The sequence below is a fragment of the Nycticebus coucang genome, chromosome 3, assembly GCF_027406575.1.
Source record: "Nycticebus coucang isolate mNycCou1 chromosome 3, mNycCou1.pri, whole genome shotgun sequence".
In the NCBI taxonomy this organism is placed as follows: Eukaryota; Metazoa; Chordata; class Mammalia; order Primates; family Lorisidae; genus Nycticebus; species Nycticebus coucang.
The window spans coordinates 77,126,499-77,151,499 of record NC_069782.1 but is presented as its reverse complement, the minus strand read 5'-3'; the positions used below and the strand labels follow the sequence as shown (position 1 = coordinate 77,151,499).

Below are 25,001 nucleotides of genomic sequence, written 5' to 3'. Positions count from 1 at the left end.
GGGCCCGCCAAACAACAATGATGGCTGCAACCAAAAAACAGCCGGGTATTATGGCGGGCGCCTGTAGTCCCAGCTACTTGGAAGGCAGAGGCAGGAGAAACACTTGAGCCCAGGAATTGGAGGTTGCTATGAGCTGTGATGCCACGGCACTCTACCCAGGGTAACAGCTTGAGGCTCTGTCTCAAAAAAAAAGAAAAAGAAAATCCAAAAGTTGCTCCAGATGAGGAGGAAACAGGGAAAGATCTCCAGATACATGAAAAGTCAGAGTGAAAGGACACCCCAAAAGAAAACAGTATTTCTTTCATCCGTTTTCTTTCCCCTTCCTCCTGGTGCATAGCTTGAACATAGTTTAGAATTTTGTTTATCTAAAGTGTTTTTCATTGCATCTCTTTGAGTAGATCTTTGTCAAGTGGTTATTCTAGACATTACTTTATATATAACTTATCACCATTTACTGGTGTCAAGATTTTACCAGTTATAGTAAAGTACAGAAGCTTGCCTTCCCTTAAGTTCTTTTACTCTCCCCATTTATAAATGTCTTTAATATTTCCTCTACATATATAAAGAACTACTGAGTTCAGTGTTTTCTGATTTTTAAAAACAGTGAAAAAAAAAATGTCAAACAATTTAAAACATTCAAAAAAGGGGGGGGCACAGCACCTGTGGCTCAAAGGAGTAGGGCATCAGCCCCATATGCTGGAGGTGGTGGGTTCAAACCCAGCCCCGGCCAAAAACTGCAAAAAAAAAAGGGGGGGGGGACGGAGGAGTCTATTATACACGTCTGCAGTATTTAATGTATTTTTACTGTGTTCTTTATTCTTTCCCGATGTTCCAAGATTCCTATTTTTATCAATTCCTTTCTATGTGAAGAAACTTTTTTAGATATTTCTCTAGGGTAGGTCTGCTGATGACAAATTCTTACTCTTCCTTCATCTCAAGAATACCTTGGTTTCCCCTTCTTTCCTAACGAATATTTTCACTGGATCTAAAATTCTGGGCTCACGGTTCTTTTCTTTCAGTCCAAAAGCTTTGTGCCACTTCTTTCTAGCCTCCGTGTTTTCTGATGAGAAATCCACTGTCATATGAATTGTATGTCCCTTTCAGGCAATGTGTTATTTCTCTCTTTTTTTCCCCTTAAGGCAATGTTTTTTCTTTGCCTTTGGTTTTAAGAAGTATTGACTGTAATATACACATCTTGGCATAAATTTCTTTGGGTTTATCCTATATGAAGTTTTACTCAGATTCTTGAATCTGCATGTTACGTCTTTTGCTGAATTTTCCAGCAAGTTTTCAGCCATTATTTGACTATTTTTTTTTTCAGTTCCACCCTCTTCCTCCTCTCTTTCTGGCAATCCAATGACACAAATAGTAGATCTTTATTATAGTCCCATGGGCTATAAACTCTGGCTTTTTAATTTTGTTTGCCTTTAGTCTATTTTCTCACTGTTGTTCAGGTTATGTAATTTCCCTTAATCTTTTTCAAGTTCACTAATTCTTTCCTCTGTTATTCTCATTCTCCATTAAACTGATCCAATGAATTTTTCTCTTTAAATAGATATTTTATTATATCCACAGGCAATAAAATCCCAGAGCTACTGTAAGGCATGTAAATACAGATCTTGCTAAATATTTAATATTATCAAGCTTGTGCAATGCAAGCATGGTTTTAAGGCCAGCAACCTCAATTTCTATCTTCCTGTCTGAGGGCCCAATCTTGCTGGACAAGCAATGCCACTATTTCTGTTCTTAATTCCAGCAGCTTCCTTCCATTCAATGAATACAATTCTTTTACTTTGCTCTTTTCTAGATTTAATCTAACTTGGTATCTATTCCGATTTTGATCACTTCATCCATTATATGTCATTTTAACTGATATAGGTTGACTTTTATTTTCTCGTTTTCTGCTCTGAGAGCTGAAAATTTACTCTTCTCCCAAATAATTATATATTTTTTCATGATCTCCTGCTGCACCTTGGTGACCATGCCTTTGTAGATCCTATCCATGTTGGCCTCCATGATCTTGAACAAGGCAGAGAGAATGATTTCTGCCTGCTGAGTAATAAATCCATTTTCTTCAAGTAGGCATACTAAGGCATGGGTGTCAAAGTAGAGCTTCCTACTCCCAGAAGAGGTGAAATCTGTCCTTCTGTGCTCCAGCTGCAGGTATCCAGCAGACAAGCTTAACTCTCTCCTGCAGGAAGCACTGCAGAGATGAAGGATGCCGGTGGCACTGGCAGCACTCAGGATGAGGCCCAGCTGGCACCTCCCTGCTGCTGTGTCCAGCTGGGGGTGCAGTGGGGCCAAGTGTGAGCACACTCAGTCCCAGGGCAGCTGGGGCAAGGAGGACACCAGCAGGAACGATTCAATGAATTTTTTTAAATAATTGAGTTCTTATATTTTTCAGGTCTAAATTTTCCATTTAGTTCTTATTTGTAGCTTCATTTCTTTGCTGGTGCTCTCTATTTTTTCATTTGTTTCAAGTATATTTGTGATTGTTCATTGATGCTTTTTTGTGATAGCTGCTTTAAAATCCTTGTCGGATCATTCGAACATGTTATATATTATACATGTTATCTCAAGATTGATGACTATTGATGTGCTTTTATTCATTTCAGTTGAGATTTTTCTGGTTCTTGGTAAAGAGTGATTTTTGACTAAAATCTGGTTATTTTGATTATTTTAAAACTCTGGATCGTATTTAAATCTTTTGTTGTGGCAGTTCTTCTATAGCACTGCACCAGCAGGGGAAGGGTAAATAGCTATCTAATCACTGACAGCGGAGGGTAAAAATTCAGGTTCACCCTCAGCCTTTGGTGCCTACGGTAGAAAAAGGGAAACTTGCCTTAATACTACTAGGTTGGCATGAAAGTTCAGGCTCCCCATTAGGCCTCTACTGGTATCACTCTAGTGTCATGACTTTTCTAGGGTTCCATAGTCCCTAACTGGCCAGCTTTTTTCTCTCCATCTTTCATAGTCCTATGTTTGTTTTACATACAATGTCCAGTGTTTTTTAGTTGTATTTAATGGGAGGGATAAGAAGAAGTGCTTATTCAAACATTTTAAACCTAAAGATTTTTAACCTTAAAGTCTAAATATGCTGACAGTTCTCCTTTGGGTACCTGTCCTTGCCTTTTAAACTGAAACATGAGTGGCTGCTACTATTACTGGCAGATAAGTTTTATAATATCACCTATTTATCTGATGAAACATTATTGTACTGCACTTCTTCATAACTGTCAACACTGCAGTCCTGTGTCTAACACTGGTTTGGAAACACAAATGAGAACCTAAAAAATTTCATTTAAGAACATAATTCAACTGCTATTTGGGATGGATGTGTAATCTGAAAAACCAACATGATCTGATGCCTTCTCACATATTCATATATTTATGCAAATCTTACCTTTTACTAAAGTATTTATTAATCCGTACAATGCAAACTGAGATGCAAGGAGAAAGTTTTGTAAAAATATAGATTATTTCTTAATTTTAAGAAAGGCCAAGAGCTGTTTGTCAAATATTATATAACAATTAAAGAAAATAAAGTTATTACTTATGATGATGATGACGACGACGATTAAAGGAAAGCTGTATTAGATTCTTCCACAAGTAAAGCCCTGCCCTCTACTGGATAATCTGTAGACAGTAAAATGTAGCAAGTATTTCTCTGAGCATGTGTGACCAACTTTTTTTCCTAGGGTCACAAATTATATATATGTTTCATTCAGAATTGATACAATGAATTTCAAAATTATAATGCTATTTTTCCCCTTCCTCTCTTATAGATTACATATTCATCCAACTGACTGGATGAATAATTGAGCATCATTTGTGTGCCAAGCACTTGTGCCAAAAGATGAGAAAACAGTAAACAACAACAGACATGGTCACTGACCTCATGAATCCCATGGCAGAAAGCCTTAAAAAGCTCTCTCTGTGACCCCTCATATATCAACCTTAACCTTGAAGAATCATAATAACCGCAACCTCATCATGGTGATAGTGGAGAGAGAGGCTATCTTTCTATCTTCCTTCAGCATACAGAAACACAGAAAAACTACTAAAATAGAGAAACTGAATTTGCCAAAAGTTAAAACAATATAAATGATTTAAATATCTACAAACATACAAGTAGAAAAGAGATTATCTTCTTAGTTCATCTAACAGAACAACTAAATCTGTTAACTGTGCTCTAATATTTATTAAAGACATAGTCATACATTGACTAAGTATAATGTCTGACACACAAAAAAATACTAAGTAAATATTGACTGCTGAACTTTGAATAAGTGAAATCTGTAGCTGGTAAAATCAGAAAACCAATGTCATTTCAATAAAGAAGAAAATTTCCACAGATCTTCTTTCAACAGTTCATAGCATACAACTTCTAAAAAGTAATCAATCACAAATCAAGAAATTCAAGTCACTCCATTTTCTCCATTGGTCTAAACCTATTTACATAGAATTAACATTTTGAAAAGTTACTAATAATCTTCATTAATAAAAATAGAAAATACAATTTACATAAAAGGTCTAGGACATCAAATTTTATTAGACAATCTTTCATTTTAAAAGCAATCACTCTGGGTGGCACCTGTGGCTCAGTAAGTAGGGCACCAGCCCCATACACCAAGGGTGGCAGGTTCAAACCCAGCCCTGGCCAAACCACAACAAAAAAATAGCCAGGCATTGTGGCAGGTGCCTGTAGTCCCAGCTACTTAGGAAGCTGACACAAGAAAATTGCCTAAGCCCAAGAGCTGGAGGTTGCTGTGAGCTGTGGCTCCACAGCACTCTACCAAGGGTGACAAAGTGAGAATCTAAGAAGAAAAATGAAAAAAAAAAAAATATATATATATATATATATCACTCCAAAATCTAAATAAAAAGGAAAAAAAAAGTCGAAATCCTATGATCCAAATATTAACATAACCACTATTTACATCTAAGTGTTTATGTTTTAATTTTTTTTTTTTTTTTTTTTTTGTAGAGACAGAGTCTCACTTTATGGCCCTCGGTAGAGTGCCGTGGCCTCACACAGCTCACAGCAACCTCCAACTCCTGGGCTTAAGCGATTCTCTTGACTCAGCCTCCCAAGTAGCTGGGACTACAGGTGTCCGCCACGACGCCCGGCTATTTTTTGGTTGCAGTTTGGCCGGGGCTGGGTTTGAACCCGTCACCCTCGGTATGTGGGGCCGGCGCCTTACCGACTGAGCCACAGGCGCCGCCCCTATGTTTTAATTTTTTAAATAACATCTTTATTCAGATATAATTCACACACTCCACAATTCGCCCATTTAAAGTATATAGTTCAAGAGTATACTTTCAGAGATCACTTGTAGTTTGCTCATCTGTTACCAGAGTCATTTCCCTGAATGTGTAGAAGAGAGAGAAAGTAAAAGTGAGAGAGGAAAGAAAGGGATGAAAGAAAGAAAGCAGAAAGAGAGAATGAGAGAGAGAGAGAGTTACCTTTTATCTTATACAGGTGCATTTATAAGTTGAAATTATGTTGCTTAAACAATTTAATATATTTTTAACCTGATACAAAAAAAAGTATTTCCCATTTTACTATTTAGTCCTTATAAATATCACAAAAAGCAAACTTTTCTTAAAAATCCCGCATTTCACTGTGGAAATTAACATAAACAGAAAGAAAAGAAATATAGCCCGTAAGCTCACTGCCAACATATCCACCATCAACATTTTAGAATATAGTCTTCCTTGCTACTATCTATTAAGGTCTGTATTTTCTCTTATTGAATCCAAGGAATACCCTACCCCTGCAGGGAAAAAAAGTTTGTATTTTGTTTTCACTTAACAGAGTGGATATTTTCCCACATAAGTAAATATAACCCTGCATCATCATTTTTAATAATTGGGTATCTGGATATACTACAATTTATTTAATTCTTTTATAATGACCTTACGGGACATGGTCAATTTTCCATTATTATAACTACCACTGCAATGAATTTCTTTACATACACCTTTATGTATCAGTTGACTATATAAGTGAAAATGCTGTATCAAAAAGCATGGGTGGCTTTTTTTTTTTTTTTAAGACTGTTGAGGTATGCTGTCACACTGCCTTTCAGAAAGGCTCTTTGAATTTTTATTACCACCAGAGCTATGTAAGAAAGTACTCAACTCCAAACTTTAACATATTTTCACATTCTTTGTGTGTGTGTGTGTGAGAGAGAGAGAGACAGGGTGTCTGTCACCCCAGTTGAGTGCGCTGGCATCATCAAAGCTCACAGCAACCTCAAACTCCTGGATTCAAGTGACCATCCTGTGTCAATCTCTCAAATAGATGGGACTACAGGCTGCATGCTCTCATGCCCAGCTAATTTTTCTATTTTTTTTGTAGAGACAGGGTCTCATTCTTGCTCAGGCTAGTCTGGAACTCCTAACCTCAAGCAACCCTCCCACCTCAACCTCCCAAAGTGCTAGGATTACAGCTGAGTTACCACGCCTGGCCTTTCATTCTTATTATCTTTGCCATTTGATGGGCTGAAATGACACTTCACTATTACTTTACATTTCTTTGACTGCTAATTATGTTAAACTTTTTATCCCCATGTATACAAGCTCCTCTGTGATGACCCCTTAACCCTTCTTTTCTATTAACTTTTAATATTTGAATGTATTCTTGTCTTAAAAGTGCCAAACATTTATATGATATGAAGTCAAAGCTTTCCTTAATCACAAAACCTCAATTGCAAACTACTTCTCAGATATAAACTGATGCATATCCCCTTCCCAAACTTCTAAGAATTTATGTATGTATATAAACACTTAGTTTTGTGTCATGTCAATTTTTAAAATACAATAGAACCTCCGTAGTTGATACCTCCCTACACTAACCACCTGTTTAGTTGACCTTATTTTTATTGACTTGACATGCATTACAAGCACATATCAGCACAACAGGCCTATTCTTTATACGACCAACTCCATATATTGACCAGTTTGCAACAGTTCCTTGGGTGGTCAACTTACAGAGGTTCTACTATACATACTCTGCAACCAGTTTCTGCCTTAAAAGAAAGCCTTAGAAATCTTTCCATGTAACAGAATGATAAATGCTACACAATATTCCACAATATAGATATACAATAATTTTTATAATCATTCTTCATTAGTGGTAACTATTTTCCCCCAAATTTCAAAAATATTCCAAAATTAAAATAACTATACAATGAACACCCAAATACTAGTTTCTACAATTAACATTTTTTTTTTTTTTTGTGGTTTTTGGCCAGGGCTGGGTTTGAACCTGCCACCTCCGGCATATGGGAACAGCACCCTACTCCTTGAGCCACAGGCGCCGCCCTACAATTAACATGTTTTATTCTTTTGTTGTGTTGTCATGTATCCATCCATCCTCTGCACATCCATCAATACATTTTTTAATGCATCTGGAAGTAAGTGTGGCATCAGTACATTTCACCCCTAATCACTTCAGCTTGCATGTCCATAAGCAGGGTTCAATATCTGCTTAGAGATTTTTTTTCTCTTAAACCAACATTCAATGACATAAACAAATCCCGGCTTGGCACCTGTAGCACAGTGGTTATGGTGCCAGCCACATACACCCAGACTGGCATGTTCGAATCCAGTCCGGGCCTGATAAACAATTACAACTGCAACAAAAAAAAAGCCAGGCATTGTGGCAGGCACCTGTAGTCCCAGCAACTTGGGAGGCTGAATGAGGCAAGACAATTGCTTGAGCCCAAGCATTTGAGGTTGCTGTGAGCTGTGACGCCATGGCACTCTATAGAGGGCAACATAGACTCTGTCTCATAAAAAGAAAAAAAAAAAAAGATAGAGAAGACCAACAACAAAGTTATCACAAATTGGGTGGCTTAAACAACAAAAATTGATTCTTTCACAGTTCTGGAGTCTAGAAGTCTAAAAATCAAGATATTAGCGAGGTCATGCTCCCTCTGAAGACTCTAAGGAAGAATCCTCCCTTGCCTTTTACTAGCTTCTGGTAGCTTCTGGCAATCCTTGGGATTCCTTGGATTTCAGAAGCTACCACTGCAGTCTCTACCTCTGTCATCATAGGAACTTTCTCATCTTGTGAGGATACCAGACATTTGATCTAGGGTATGCCCCAACCCAGTATGACCTCTTTTACCTAGTTACATCTGCAAAGACTGTATTTCCAAATAAAGTCACCTTATTTTGGAGAACACTACAGAATTTACTACACATACTATCTTTGGTTACTGAAGTTTTATTCAAAACTAAAGTATCTAAAGTAGTTAAATTAAGTCTGCCAACTTTCTACTTTTTGTTTATAATTTTTCTGTATATCCTGCATCCTTGGTGTTTCCATATGAATTTTAGAATCAGCTTTCCATTTTCTACAGAAAGCCTGTTTGGTATTATGATTTGAACTGCATATAGGGAAAACTGACAGATCTTAATTACACCATGTCATAGTCCATGAGCATGGAATATCTTCTTTTGTTCAGTTTTCCCTAATTTCTCTCAATAATGGCTGATAGGCTTTAAGGTACAGGTCTTAACACATTTCTCATTACATTTAATGTTTTTAATGTATTTAATGTTTCTTAAGGCTATTTTTGATGGAATTTTAAAATTTTAATTTTTCATTTACCGCTGAATACAATGATTTCCATATACTGACCTTATATCCTTACTGCTAAATAAATATCCTTATTAGTTCTAGTAGCTGTTTTCTAGGTTCCTTCATTTTTTCTATGTAAACAAACATGTCGACTGCACATAGAAAATATTTTACTTCCTCCTGTCTGATTTTCAATCTATTTCTTTTTCTTGCATTGACTAGGATTTCCAGTACAATGTTAAAAATAAAGAGCATGGATATGCTTGCTTTTCACCTGATCTTTGGAAAGAGCACTTGATATTTTACCATTACGTATGATTTCAGCTGTGGGTTTTTCATACATATTCTTTTATCAGATTGAGGATACTCCTTTTTAGTCCTAATTTGCTAACAGTTCTTTAATCTGAACGGGTATTAAGTTGGATTAAATGCTTATTCTTCATCTATCCAAATAATCACATGGCTCTTAAACTATGACTCCAATCTTGTATTTCTGAAATAAAGACCACTTGATAATGATGTGTTACTCTTTTTAAGTATTACTCGATTCCATTTGCAATATTTTATAGTCTTTGTCACGTACTAGTATCAGAAGTATGCTAGCTTTATAAATGAGTTAGAAAGAGCTCCCTCCTCTTATTTCTCAGTTTCTATAAAATTAGTTTTATATTCTCCTTAAATGTTTGAGGGAAGTGATCAGTAAAAATATCTACACTTACACAGTAACCAATTTTTTAATTGGGCATAGTTTACTGAATAGTAATCCTTTGTCTCTCACACAGGTTAAAATATTCTCCCATCACCAAAGTAGCATTCAGTTTTATTATCTTTAGTTTTAATACCTATAATAAACAGCACACTTGTACCACCAAAGCACTGAGACTTGTCCAGTTTTGTTTATCCATTCTGCTCCTCATGTGCTGCACTCGGGTAACACTGAACTATTTGCACCTTCCTCATGTACCACACTAACTTCATCACATACTGTGATTAAATCACAACCTTTTGAACCTATTTCTCACTCATAAAATAAAAGTATCTGTCTTACAGGGATATAGTCAGAATTATAAACTTTTTAACAAATAATAGCTACTATGTTGATGATGATACATTATTTTACCCTCTACCTTGTTTTACTCGCCTTCAGCCACTAATTATGCTTCGAGACTTAGTTCACAACTTCCTACGAAGCCTCTCCTGACTTGCCTAATTACGCCTTCCTCTGTGGCTCTATAGCCAAATGCACATACTTATATTACAGCACTTACTAGTGTTTATTATAATTATTTATTTACATGTTTTCTGTCATTCTCTAATTTGTGAAACACTGTAAAAGCAGGGATTATGTTTTTAACATCCTGTATTCCCAGTACCAAACACAGAATTATTATTTGCTGAATAAAGAGTTGATGAAAGTAAAAACATCATATTTTACCCTGAAAGTATCCCAGCAAAACAGAAAGGATAAGAGAATTTAGAGAAACTAAAGCCCAAAGATGGTAAGGCAATTTGCCCACATCCAAAAACTTACGGGCACACAATGGGACTAGATGCCAGGTTCACAAGAAAGGGTATTTTAGAGAAAGAAGCACTGGCCAAGAAACTGGACGACTACAGGTATAGTATAGAGCTGCATTTACTCTCTGTATTAACCACAGAAAAATCCCTAATTTCTTTATTTCTCCATCCATAAAAAGAATTCTAATATAATTGATTAATTTACAGAGTTATGAAGGCTCACATATAATAGTATTTTATGAATTCTAAAGCTCGATATACAAATGCAAAGTATTATTATCTAATGGGCTAGTAATTCACAACCTTGCTACAGCCTCCTCCTCCTTTGATCACCCCCACATCAATTAACTGCCAAGTCCTACTGACTGACCCAGTAGGACCTCGCATATTCATTACCTCCTCTTAATCACTACTAAGCTGCCCTAACTCAACCCCTCATCCAGTCTACCAAGATTACTACAATACTCTTAACTGCTGCCCTGCTGCTAGCCACCTTCAATTTCTGGTGTGTCCCTCCTCCACTTGAAAGTTTTCACTGGCTTTTCACTGACTTTTCAATACAGAACAAATTCCTTGAACTTGGGTCAAGCTACCTTGCCCTAAAATGCCTATCTAGTCTTATTAAGCATCTCTCTCTCTCTCTCTCTATCTGTCTCTCTCTCTCTCTCTCTCTCACACACACACACACACACACACACACCTGTGCATCTTACAGAGGAAACCAGCAATTACTAGGCAACTCAGCAATTCATCCTTCTGTAGCACCTACTTGTGGTTCCACAGGTACCATTTCCTCTACTCCTGGAATACATTTCCTCCTTAACTCTAAAACTTATAACCCTTTGATATATTGCTCAAACAACAATTTGGCTCAAGTCTATCCAAACTTCTTCTCCACCCAGCAGGTAACTCTCCTTCTTGTAATTTATTTGTACTTTTTTGCCACAAAACATTTAAGACTTTCTGCTTTATGTTGTAGTTATTTATGAATATGTCTTCTAGCCCTTACTAGAAATTCCTTTAAGACAAGATTTATGGTTGATTCACCATGCCTAGAGCAGTAGTGTTCATATGTAACAGCATCAATAGAAACATGTTAAATTAACTGACACTTTTTATCTGGGTTAGCTGATTTTACAAAGCTCATCCTCCTACTTTCCACTGCCTTTCAGAATCTCTACTGCTTAACAAGAATACTGTTAAGTGTTTTCTTTTTACGTTAATTAAACTGCATATAGACTGAGCTTTCTATAATATACCTTAAATTTACTGGAGCTACATTTAGGTTTTCCAGAGCCTGAGAGACAGATTTCTTACTTCAAAAATTAAAAGAAATAATATACATCAAATTAAGATCTCTTTGATCCACCTATTCTTCATGTAGGTTTTTAGAGAAGCCCCCCAAATTAATGATAGAGGAACAGAAATTATACCACTAAATTATGTAAGAGTAAAAAAATTAACTGGAAAAGGTGAAAGTTTCTAACATTTGTCTGCACACAACTCAGGCTGACACTTTGCAGAGAAGAATGTGACAGCTTACAAGAAAACAAACTCACTCATTCCCCTTAATTTCTGAAGGCTCATGAAAGTCTGACAGGCCAGCCACAGAGTGATCTCTCATGTGTATCGCCCATGACAATTATGACTTCAATAAAAATGCTCTCCAAATTTTAATAAAGCCCAACTGGTTTTCAGGAGACAGCTAGTCTAATATTTTCATGCTTAAGAAGGCATAGTTCACAAATTAGAACTAACTAATTCATAGACATAAATAGTACTGTCCAAAAATTTTATCTCATGGCATGATGTGAAATGTCAAGTTCCCCAGGGAGGTCAGCAGCAGTGACACACAGAATGGCCCCTGCCGAGGAGTCACCCTGCCTCTCTACTGTCTTTAGGTTTGGTTTTCCTCTTCAAACTATGAAGAGTCTCCCTGTGAATTTTCAAAGGGCTATGACTCAAATCTGGGAAATGCTGACAAAAATCACAGTTCATTATAACATTTGAAATGATCTATCTGCTCTATGGATAGATGAATGAGATTCACTGAGTCCCTTAGGTATTTGTTCTGCTATTTACACTGGAGATGATCTGCAGCTGTTCTTTTATTAATTTAACAGTTGTTTAATATAGGACAAATCAGGATGCTATGAACATCTGATTCCTCCCCAGCAATGGATGCCAGCACAAAAGGAGCGGGGAAGGAAAAAGAATGCTGAATGATACATTCTCCTGTCATTCTGAATCTCCTCCACTCTAAGTGCCCAGCTCACAACAGCGAGGGAAGGAAGAGGAAGAAGGAATGAAGGGATAGTCCACCTGCCAATCCTCACAACAACCCTATTTCAAATTTCTCCTAATTACCGCCCTATTTCTAATTACAGAACTCTGCATTCGTTTCTCACTTCAGAAAAAAAGCCATCAGAGGCTTAAAATTCACAGGCTTTTGTGTATGGGGTGGAAACTATACCATCATGACTCCTAATTCCAAACAACTAATAACTCATCTAGGAACACAATCAATCTAGGAAAAACATCTTTATCTAGTCTACGAACCAAATACAAGTGGAACCTCTATTAAGTTCACCAACAAGGGACTGCAGCAAACTGGTCAACATAAAGAACGAGGCCGACGATACCTATCCATACAGGTGGTGCATGTCTGGTCTCTGAAAATCAGGTCAACTTACGAAGGTGGTCAGTGGAGGAAGTGATCAACTATGGAGGTTCTGTTGTATGCTTCTAACCAAGAACAGTCACATTTCTTCCACAAATTTAATTAAACACCAAAAATAGAATTGTGTAAGTTTATGAAATATGGTGGAAGAGCTTCTCTAAACAGTACTTACTATACAATCACTGTGTTTTTCAAGCTAATAACAAAATACATAGAGTATTCTTACCTTTGAAAGATAAAATATAATAATACACCCTCATTATCCTCCATCTCCAAAGAAGAATTTATTTCTTCACGCTGTTATGGTAAATGATTATTCTTAGGAAATAAACCCACCCTGGCACAAGACGCTCTGATAGGTCTTTCCCATTTCTCACTGCTATTACTGTATGACTGTATGGCCATATCCATCAATCACTTTTGCAAACACCATCGAAGCACAGTGCTATTGTATACAAGCCAAATATATAAATATATATTTATATATAAATAAAAAATAGGGCTTAATTCTAAATTTCATTCTTAAAACCATGCAATATAAATTAATAATTATAATCCAAAGTTCACTCTTATTAAGGCTGAAACAAAGCTAATTTTCCCAAAAGGTCTGAGAACACCCTGTGGTGGCAGATTCTTTGGAGAAAAAAATAAAAATAAAAATGCAAAATACAAATACAAAAAATAGTTTAAACGAATTGTATTACAATGAAGGGATCTTTTTAAAAAATTGACCAAGTTAAACTCAGCAACTCAATCATTTCAAGTAACATCAAAAATAGAAAAAATTCAAAACATGATCAGTGAATGCTGAGAAATCTCAGAAGTTCCCCATGAGCAGTTTCTATGTAAAATGATGATGTCTGACACAGAAGAAACCTTGAGGACGATCCAGTCAGTACAGGACTATCCAACCAAACTTTCTAGAATGATGAAAATTGTCTATATCTGCACTGTTTAAGACAGTAGCCATGAGCCACATGAGGCTACTAACCACAAGAAAGGTGACTAGTGTGACTCAGGAAGTGAAGTTATAGTTTTATTTCATTTTAATTAATTTCAATTTAAATAGCCACATACAGATCTAGACCTCCTTCTTACTCCAATGAGAGAGTCACCAGAGCAAGCCAAGGACAATTCAGAGATTCTCAGACATATGTAGATACATCTACCGATGACTAAATCTGTAGCTTTTTGTTTTAATGCACAGAACTTTAACTGCATCAGGCTACTTTTAGTAACTGCAATTTGTTTTAAAATAAGGAATGTGGCCAGGCATGGTAGCTTACACCCAGTACTTTGGGAGGCTAGGACAGAAGGATCTCTTAAGGTCAGGAGTTCCAGACCAGCCTGAAACACAGGGAGACCATGTCTCTACAAAAAGTTTAAAATTAAGGGGCGGCGTGTGTGGCTCAGTCAGTAAGGCGCCGGCCCCACATACCGAGAGTGGCGGCCAGCCCGGCGGAAATGCAACAGAAAAATAGCTGGGCATTGTGGCAGGCACCTGTAGTCCCAGCTACCTGGGAGGCTGAGGCAAGAGAATCACTTAAGCCCAGAAGCTGGGGGTTGCTGTGAGCTGTGTTATGCCACAGCACTCTATCAAGGGCGATAAAGTGAGACTCTGTCTCTTAAAAAAAAAAAAAGTTTAAAATTAAGAAAGGTGTGGTAACATACATATAGTTCCAGCTATTAGGGAGGCTGAGGCAAAAAGATCACATGAGCCCAGGAATTCAAGGCTGTAGTGAGCTATATTCACACCACTGTACTCCAGGTGTGGTGACAGAGGAAGACCCTGGCTCTCAGACTTTCTGAGTTTGAAAATGGTCAAACATCCTCTTGAAATGACTTTGGTTTTATAACTGATATAAGACTGAAAATGTGAAGAATGCTGTAGCATTTAGCATTTAATCAAATAGATTAAGAGTGAGAACAGCCCAACAGGTCCAGCCTCTGCCTTCTACTTACTCTAGTTATATGTTGCTACTCAGTCCAAACCCACATTGAGCACCCACTTTGGAATAGCAGATTGAGTATTACGAAGAATACTTTTTCCTGAGGGAACTGCTCAGGGACGAGGTTTTAAAGATTACGTTGGTGCACAATCAGAGCCATAACAGCCAGTCGACCAAGTTCAGAGCATTTGATGCCATTGGGAACTACAGTGGCCACATTAGTCTGGGTGTTAAGAGCTCCAAGTGGTAGTCACTGCCATCCAAGGTGTCAGCGTTTTGACTAAGCTCGCCACTGTCCCTGTGTGAAGAGGCTACTGGGGGAACAAGATCAGCAAGCCTCACCCTGTTCTTCGCTAGGTGACAGGCTGCTGCAGCTCTGTACTGGTGTATCTCATCCCTATCCCTAGAGGGCCAGGCATTGTCTCAGCCCCTGAGCCCAGGAAGCTGCTGCAGATAGCTAGTTTTGAAGACAGCCATACCTCAGCCAGGGGCTGCACTGCTACCTTGGGCAATTTTGCCAAGATCACTTTTAATGCCATTTCTAAGACCTATAACTATCTGACCCCTGACCTCTGGAAAGAGACTGTATTCAGCAAGTTTCCCTATCAGGAATTCACTGAATATCTTGTCAAGATGCACACCAGAATCTCTGTGCAGAGGACCCAGGCTCCAGCTGTGGCCACAACATACTATTTTATACAAGAAATGTAAGTGAATTGGGGCAGTTAAAAAAAAACATAAAGCAGGTAAACAGCATGATGGAGAACCACAAATACTTTAATCATTAAACTATCAAATCTGGAGCAAGAAAGTAGTATGAAATGATGCTGGAGAGGTGGACAGAGGCAAGGTCATGGGCAGCCATAAATATCACCCCATAGAACTGACAATAAATAAAGTGCCACAGAAAGTTTTAAGATACATGCTTCAGATAGCTCCCTGTGTGTAAGCAATATAAAAGATGGATTTGGGCAGCACCCATAGCACCAGCCACATACACTGAGGCTGGTAGGTTCGAAGCCAGCCCAGGCCAGCTAAAACAACAATGACAACTACAACAACAACAAAAAGAATAGCTGGGAGTGTGGTGGGTGCCTGTGGTCCCAGCTGGTTGGGAGACTGAGGCAAGAGAATCACTTAAGCCCAGGAGTTTGGGGTTGCTGTGAGCTATGATGCCATAGTACTCTACCCATGGCAGCTTTGTCTAAAAAAAAAAGAAATAAAATAAAAAAGATGTATTTGAAGGGACCAACACTATACATAAGGGTCAGCTAAATGATGACTACTACAATCTGCCAGCTGAATCACAATGACAGTACAGATGAGACGTGCAACAGAAATAGAGATAAGCTCAACTCAAGAGGTGTTCAGAAAGTCAAATTATGGCTTCTTACTATAAGATGAGGGAATGGCAGATCAGTAGGACGAAGCAACTGAGACAGAGTAGGGCAGCTAAGATGATTAACAAATTCTGGCTTGAGTGAATGAATAGACAGACGGAGGAACCATTCACTGACACAGAATCTGGAGTAGGAGTGGAAATAGGGCTGGTTTTAGGTACTCATGGAATACCCAGGTGAATAAATCCTATGGGCAATTAGGAGCTGACAGAGGAAAAGATTTGAAGATAAAAATATCACCCGCATTAAGTGGTATTTAAAGTTCTTGGCACAGTTTCGAGATAGATGAATACATGGTGGCTCCTAGTGAGCAGGGCACCAGAGGAGGGTACAGAAGCTCCTTGCCTCTTCCCACGTTTTGCCCTATGCGTCTCTTCACCTGTGCCCTTTATGATATCCTTTATAATAAATGGCTTAATGTAAAAACAAACAAAAAATAAACTTCTTAGCACTATGTTCCGTGTTAGAGACATACGAAAGAACAAATCTCAGCCTCCTACAAAGAAAAGTACGGAAGACAGATAACTAAGAAGTCAACCACAGGACTTTGGGTAATAAGGCTGTGTCAACATAGGTTGATTAACCGTACATACACCACCGTGGTAGGGGATGATACTGATGATGGGGATGCTATGCATGTGTGCATAGGGGCAGAAGTATAGGGGAAATTGCTATACTTCGGTTCAATTTTGCTGAGAACCCAAAACTGCTCTAAAAAGGAAGGCAAAAAAAAAAAAAAGTTTTAATTACAGAAGCAACAGCTACACTAAATAATGAAAGTCAAGCAGGCATTAACCAGGCATGAGGAAAAAAGGGATGAGGCCAGAAAAGGTACGGTGACATATGTATGCTATAATTCTGTTTTGGACATGCTCAGCTTAATGAATGGAGTAAAACTAGTTTTTCCTTTGTGGTAAGAAAGAGAGAGACAAGCCGGGTATTGTGGCAAGCACCTGTAGTCCCAGCTACTTGAGAAGCTGAGGCAAGAGGATCACTTGAGTCCAAGAGTTTGAGGTTGCTGTGAGCTAAGATGCCACGGCACTATACCAAGTGAGATTCTGTCTCAAAAAAAAAAAAAAAAAAAAGATGGACAAAAAAATGTCAAAACCCTTGACATAAAGAGACTAAAAGATTTCCCTTTTCGATGGCCTCAAATCACTCCGTGAGGTGTGAAGCAGAAGCAAATGAACAATGTAGTATGGATAAAGATTAAAAAACAATGAAAAGGTTTAGAATCATAGAGTAATGAGGAAATATATAGAAAAATAGCAAAAAGAACCAAAGGTCAAATTGATTCCGCGACATAAACTCTTAGTAAGACCTATCTGTAGGACTTATTACTTCCTCCCTTTCTTCTTCCCTTCCACATTACAACTGTGCTTTGCAGTATGTGTTCCACAGAATATTAGATACAAAGGAAATCATAAGCTGTCACACAGAAGCTTACATAAATATGTCTGGAAAAAGTGTTTAATAAAACAAAACTAAGCCATGTTTCTTTACTGTAAGACTCCACAGAATTATTACTAGTAGGAGAACATAATATGCAGTATTTTCCACCAACAATTCAATCCTTTATTTACAAAGTATTTGAGTGATACAACCCAAGACACAGTGGACTCGCAGCAAAAGGGTAGAAGCAGCGGACACCTTCAAAAACACAGAACACAGAAGGAATAAAGGAGTAGAAAACTAAGAAGCTGTGGTAGTAGAGAAATTCAGAACTTATGACACTAGACATGGAACTGGCCCAGGGGATAATCAGGCCTAAGCTCTGTCATCTGGGGCTATATGGGCTAAAGAAATAAACAGCCTGACACACAGACCTGGGTCTGACTAGCAAATGTGTCATCAACATGAATATCAACCAAAGTTGCCCAAGTCAATGTCAGGTAGCAGGTGAGAAGAAAGGCAGTGGTCAAAGATGGGCAGATAATAAGAATTGGGAGAAAGAATATAAGCAGATGGCAAGGATTCAAAGGAACAAATATTGTTGGAACTTGAGAGGCAGGGGTCCTCCCTAAGTTTGTGCTTCTAAATAATGCCAGATCTAAAACCACAGGCCATGAAGGACAACTTTTTCTAAGCTCCTCTTCTTTCTACCTTTAATTCAAATCTTTGAACTTATTGGGCCTCTCTACCTTTACTCAGTTGGCTTTTATAATGAATCTTCCCCTTTTTTCTGATCATTTCCAATGGAACTAATGTTTGGGTGCTATGTTCAAATTGTTTCTTTCCTGCGTATTATATCAAAGACTGAGTGGCAGCATGCACTACATTCCACAGATAAAATATAAGACACCACCAAATTATTTAAATTCTTTAAGTCTTGGTTTTCAGTTCTTCACTTGTAAAACAGAAATATTAATAGTGTCTACCTAACGGGTTGGTTATTAAAACTGAATGAGACAAAGCATACTAGTTATACTATATGTGGTACATAGAACAGCTCTCAATAATAAGCACTATCACTGTCTATACCACAGACAGCCGAATAAGATGCTCCAGCAAACACAGGAGAGTTATCTACAAGGAAGATCTTGCAGAAGGGGTAAATGTGAGAGGAGATAGGGCTATGACTATAATAGATAAGAATTTCCATGAAAAAGGAGGCCAGGGGCGGTACCTGTGGCACAGTGGGTAGGGCACTGGCCCCATATACCAAGGGTGGCGACTTCGAACCCGGCCCTGGCCAAACTGCAACAAAAAATAGCCGGGCGTTGTGGCGGGCGCCTGTAGTCCCAGCTAATAGGGAAGCTGAGGCAAGAGAATCGCTTAAGGCCAAGAGTTGGCGGTTGCTGTGAGCTGTGACGCCATAGCACTCTACTGAGGGCGACGTGGTGAGACTCTGTATCAAAAAAATAGTAATAATACATAAATAAGAAAGAAAAAGGAAGCTAGAATGGTCTGTAACTTAAGGAGCAGAATTAGAATAAGTGACCAGGAGAATAAGGGAAATAGGGTCCACTATCAGTACATGTGGCCACTTAACCCAGTGAGCATCGACAATAAGAGTTCAACATCTCACTAGCAGTGGAACAGATCCCTTGTTTTATGTCAGAGCTAGGTTTCCCAGGGCTGATGTAGATTAAACAGCTAGAATTACCTCAATATATATCACTTTGGAGTTCATGTGAAAATATTCCATTATTTCACTATGCTGGAAATGGCCCTTGCTGCAGAAAATGTCTTTTTGTAGAGCTCTTCAAAATCAAAAAGAATGTGTGGCAACAAGGCACTATGCACTCAACTTATTAAAAACTTCTTAAATACACTATAAAGAATAATTGTTTCACCAGCTTAGAATCTGACAGCCTCATCTGACAACATCATGTAGTTAATCATTACCTATCATTACCATTGCAATCAATCATGGATGATAACTTTCCTCTAGCAGTACCAACACTAAAATATTTGGTAGATCACAAAACTAATAGTACCTTCCCACGTAAGATGGACCTATTTAGTCTTTGTGACCAAGTTTACTGTTCATTTATACAGAGTACACATTAAAAAATAGTATGTAAATTTAAAAATAAATATAACATTCTGTTTTTATTCAGTCCTGTTATTTGTTTATTTTGGAGCTAGGGTCTCACTTGTTTGCCCAATCATGAGGACAGTGGTGTCATCACAGCTCACTGCAACCTCAAACTCCAGGGTGTAAGCGATCCTCCTGCCTCGGTTTCCTGAGTAGCTGGGACTACAGGTACATACCACCTCACCTAGCTACTATTTCTGTTTTTTATAGAGACAGGGTCTCGCTTTTGCTCAGGCTGGTCTTGGAACCCGACCTAAAGCAATCCTCCTACGTGGCCTATCACACAAAGAGCTAGGATTACAGGCATGAGACACCACACCTGGCCTACTCTTGTTATTCTGACCTTCAAATAACATATGCTACAATAGTCCTTCCAGGACTATTAAATAATTAAATATGAGATGTTACATGTACATAACCAAAAGGTCCCTAACATTTATTTTCAATGAGCAGAAACAAAAAAGAGTAAATGTAAACTCTAAACAGAAATTATAAATCAAGACATCATGTCAAACTGTGTAAATGAAATACAAAAAAAAAAAAAAAGAACCCCAAAAACACCTCGGAGTTACCAGATAAAGAAAGATATAAATCATGGGAAAGATTAAAACATGCAATTATGTTTACCTCCTAAAGAGAATAGGTTTTAGATAATGAAATCAATGCCAGTGCAACATTTAAAAAGAATAGCCTCTATTGCTATTTGAGCCACGTGAATAAACAAAAGGTTGGAGTTACAGCACATTAATGTACTACCTTAATTTCATTCCTAGAATACAGGAAGAATTCTGAATGGATTTTCATTTGTGAGTATCTGTAACTTCCAACCTCCTTGTCTGCTATGTCCAGAAATACGGCCCAGATAGTATTTCACAAAAACAAAATAAAAACTCTAATTTCATAAGTGGTCTAGTGCATGGAGGGTTCTACTAAGACTGATCTTCCATGATAATCAGCATGTTTATAAAAGCAAAGTACCGAGTTCCAGTTGAAGCAATTCATCCTATAGGATATGCACTTTTACAAGAAATCATGAATATGAGACCCCTAACATGTATCCCGATCCTAAAGCATACATTAACCAAAGCAGGAAGGGAAATGCCACTCATTTCATACACATATAAAAGTCACAATTCATCTGTTTTAATATTTTAGTGACGGGGCTGGCGACTTGGTCCGGAGGCCGCTCAGTTTTTGGCCAGGGCCAGGTTTGAACCTTCCACCTGCGATGGGGCCAGCGCCCTACTCCTTTTGGCCACAGGTGCCGCCCCAGTTGTTCTAGGTCAAATAAGACATTTTTTAACAATGCATGAGATAAATACCAACCATCTGGATGAGCAACAAGTTCAACTCTTGGCAGAGATGTGTATACTTATTGATGAAAATGACAATAAAATTGGGGCTGAGACTAAGAAGAATTGTCACCTCAATGAAAACATTGAGAAAGGATTATTGCATCGGGCTTTTAGTGTCTTCTTATTCAACACTGAAAATAAGGTGCTGCTACAGCAGAGGTCGGAGGCTAAAATTACCTTTCCAGATTGTTTTACCAACACATGTTGCAGTCATCCATTAAGTAATCCAGGCGAGCTTGAGGAGAGCAATGCCCTTGGAGTGCGACGGGCAGCACAGAGGCGCCTACATGCGGAATTGGGAATTCCTTTGCAAGAAGTGCCTCCAGAAGACATTAATTATTTGACACGAATTCACTACAAGGCCCAGTCTGATGGTATCTGGGGTGAGCATGAGATTGACTACATTCTGTTTGTGAGGAAGAACGTGACTCTGAATCCAGATCCCAATGAGGTTAAAAGCTACTGCTACGTGTCCAAGGCAGAACTGGAAGATCGTCTGAAAAAAGCAGCCAGTGGGGAAGTTAAGATTACACCGTGGTTTAAAATTATTGTAGAGACTTTTCTCTTTAAATGGTGGGATAACTTAAATCATTTGAGCCAGTTTGTTGACCATGAGAAAACACATAGAATGTGAATGTGGAGATGAATGATTACTGTAGGATTTCTCTGTTTGGTAAACTTAGAATTACTTTTTTATAAAATTTGGTTCCCCGTTAAGAAAACTCTCATATGATACATTGGCAATTTACAACTTGTGTTGAAAACACAACTAATAATAAATTAGTTAACTAATAAATAAATTACCTTCATAAACTTAAGGTAATTTACAACTTGTGTAGAAAACACAACTAACCATTTTGTATCACACACCCCATATATGTGAGGAGAAGTTACTGTGAAATGAAAGAGAACAAATAAAACACAATTTAACCTGAAAAAAAAAAAATATTTTAGTGACTCCGATTAGCTTCCTTTGCACTCATACAGTTCTCATGAATTAAATTAAGTTGAGCTGTAAAGTAATGCAGACCTTATTGATTCCAGAGATTGTGAGTCACCAAGGGAAGAAGTCCAAAAAGGTTAAATTTCCACTGAACTCCAAATCAGAGGTTGGAAAGCTAGAGAGATAAAGACATTTAGCTGTAGTCTTATGAAACATTCAAGGCTGCTTTCATTTGATTAGGAGTTTGCTAGAGGCTCTTTATGACAAATATTACAAGGACACTATAAATTTTTTAGGCTTTGAAGAAAGATCCAGAAAAATAGATTAGCTAGGAAAAATTCTAAATCAAAAGCTAAGCACAATTTGTTTATATACATTTACTTCTGCATTACAACTGCCACCCAGCCCCCACCCAGCTACCATAGAACAAAGGCCACCTTCCTTACTGGTTACTACACTAAGAAAATCTGTTCTTATGCTTAACAGTGGTTACAAAAACCTATTGCCCAAGGTCAGCTTTCCCCAAACTATTCTAAAGAACACTACCATTTTCTGAAATGTTTATAGAGAGGTACAGGGTTGGGGGAGGAGAGAGAAAAGAACAAATTCCCTACTACTATTTTTGTTCTAAAATTTTTAATATACAAAAAATACTAACTACATTCACTATAGTTACCATATCGTGAGATAAGCTACCCATAATACCCTGTTTCCCTGAAAATAAGACCTACTTACAGGAAAGATAAGACGTCACCTGAAAATAAGACCTAGCACATCTTTGGGAGCACACCTTAAAATAAGACACTGTCTTATTTTCGAGGAAACAGGGTAGTATCCACACTGCAAAAAGGCCAAGAACCTATAATGTATCACTTAAGTATAAATGCACTGAAGTTCAAAAGATGCATGAGCATACAACTATTGTTTTATGCTATTGAAAGACAGGTGATTTATACTATGATTTTGCCTAATACTTTAAACATAATAACATTTTATTAAATAATAAAGGCATGAATCAAAACATAATTTTTTCTAGCCATTACTCTGTAAATGTGAGATAACATTTCTGGTGATCTAGTTTAAAACAAACTAATGGTGTTTTTGCTGAGTTTCTACTGATGCTTTGCCAATAATTTTGAAAAATTTCTTCATAATCACATGAGTTCAAAATACGTTATTTTAGTTAAACACAAGTATAACAATAATTGCCTCTGTTTGCGGGACAATAAATTATGTTGTACGTGGTTTTTTAATTTAAAATGACATATATACTCCCACCCGGACCTCCATAAGAGCTGCGCCGCGACTGGAGAAGAGATTCAGAGTCTCTTCTCCATGAGATTATGAAAGTCAACTTTCCAGACATGCCAAGAGATTCTGAAATTCAGATATCAGACAGTTTCAGAACTCCAGCCCACCCAGACTCCCTAAAAACTGCGCTGCAACCGGGATCAGTGCCCGCCTGGACCATGGTAAAAGCTGCCCACGACCCATGCCCGCCGGGCCTCCACACGCCCTGACCAGGAACTCAGAGAGTCGTGCAACCCCACATCCTCCCTCCTGTATCCTCCCTGTCTCCACATGGCTCGTCTGGCCAGGGACTCTGGTAGCCGCGTGCCCTCCAGAGTCCTCCCTGCCTCTATGCAGAGCCATTTGTCTGGACAGAGACTGCTGGAGCCTTGGGGTCTCTGTGCCAAAGTCACCGAGGGCCAGGCAATCCCAGAACTGTGTGCACCAGCCCCCACCCTGTTGCTGGATCCAGGTGTGTCACACTCCGGAGCTGCTTCCACAACCAGAACTCCCTGGCTGGGGTAGCCCCAGAGGAACTACACAGGGTCACTCCCTACAAAGATTCAGCAACAACAGAGTGATCCTGCTGGGGTCTAATCTTGGACAGACACCTCCCAAACTCTGAGGACAGCCAAAGGCAACATTGTGAAAAACAATCATGAGGCGAAATCAACAGAAAAACTCTGCCAATATGAATAATCAGAGTAGATCAACTCCCCCAAGGTTAAATGGGGCAGACACAGCACAAGATCCCATGCACAAACAAACAGCTGAGATGTCAGAAATCAAATTCAGAATCTGGATAGCAAATAAGATCAAATTAGAATTCCAAGCAGTAACCCAAAAGATACTTCAAGAATTCAACGAATTCAAACACCAAATGACCAAAGATTTCTGACACATTCAGACAAGAAGTTGCATCTCTCAAAGATCTGAAAAACACAGTAGAATCTCACAGTAACAGAACGGAGCAAGTAGAAGAAAGGATTTCTGACACTGAAGACGAAGCTTTTGAACACTCCCAACTCTCAAAGAGGAAGAGAAATGGAGGGCAAAAACAGATCACTCTCTCAGAGAGCTCTGGGCTACTTCAAAGAAAACCAATATTCGTCTTATAGGGATCTCCGAAAGCGACGAAGTGGCTTCCCAAGGCACAGAGTCTCTTCTCCACGAGACTATGAAAGAGAACTTTTCAGACATGCCAAGAGATTCTGAAATCAGATAGCAAACAGTTTCAGAACTCCAGCACAACTTAACCGGAATAAGACACCCCCCAGACACATCATAATCAATTTCACTAAAGTTAATATGAAGGAGAAAATTCTGAAAGCAGCCAGACGAAAGAAAACCATCACCTACAAGGGCAAGAATATTAGAATAACTGCAGATTTCTCTGCTGAAACCTTTCAAGCTGGAAGAGGATTGTCATCGACTTTTAATCTCCTAAAACAAAATAACTTTCAACCCAGGATCCTGTACCCAGCTAAACTTTGAGTTTCATTTATGATGGAGAAATTAAATACTTTAATGACATTCACATGTTGAAGAAAGATGCCATAACTAAACCAGCTCTCCAGGATATTCTCAGACCTATCCTCCATAAAGACCAGCGTAATCCTACACCACAAAGGTAAACCCACCCAAAAATTTTTGATCAAATTCCAACTTCCACAGCCTCATAAGGATTAAAAATGTACACCGGACCCTCCAAAGGCTTATCGATATTCTCAAT

General features: G+C 38.3%; 2 protein-coding genes and 1 pseudogene across 7 annotated transcripts in view; 1 reads left to right on the top strand and 2 right to left on the bottom strand.

Annotated features, from left to right (window-relative positions):
• The window catches only part of PARG (poly(ADP-ribose) glycohydrolase), a 147,368-nt gene that overhangs the window by 85,296 nt on the left and 37,071 nt on the right, over positions 1 to 25,001 (bottom strand). The window lies entirely within an intron of this gene.
• Positions 1,564 to 15,279, bottom strand: LOC128582480 (mitochondrial calcium uniporter regulator 1-like; annotated as a pseudogene).
• On the top strand, positions 20,851 to 21,961 carry LOC128581775 (isopentenyl-diphosphate Delta-isomerase 1-like). The gene is made up of 2 exons (XM_053584990.1): positions 20,851 to 20,871; positions 20,955 to 21,961. Exon 2 carries the CDS (start codon positions 20,987 to 20,989, stop codon positions 21,668 to 21,670), a length of 684 nt encoding a protein of 227 aa, XP_053440965.1. The 5' UTR covers positions 20,851 to 20,871; positions 20,955 to 20,986; the 3' UTR covers positions 21,671 to 21,961.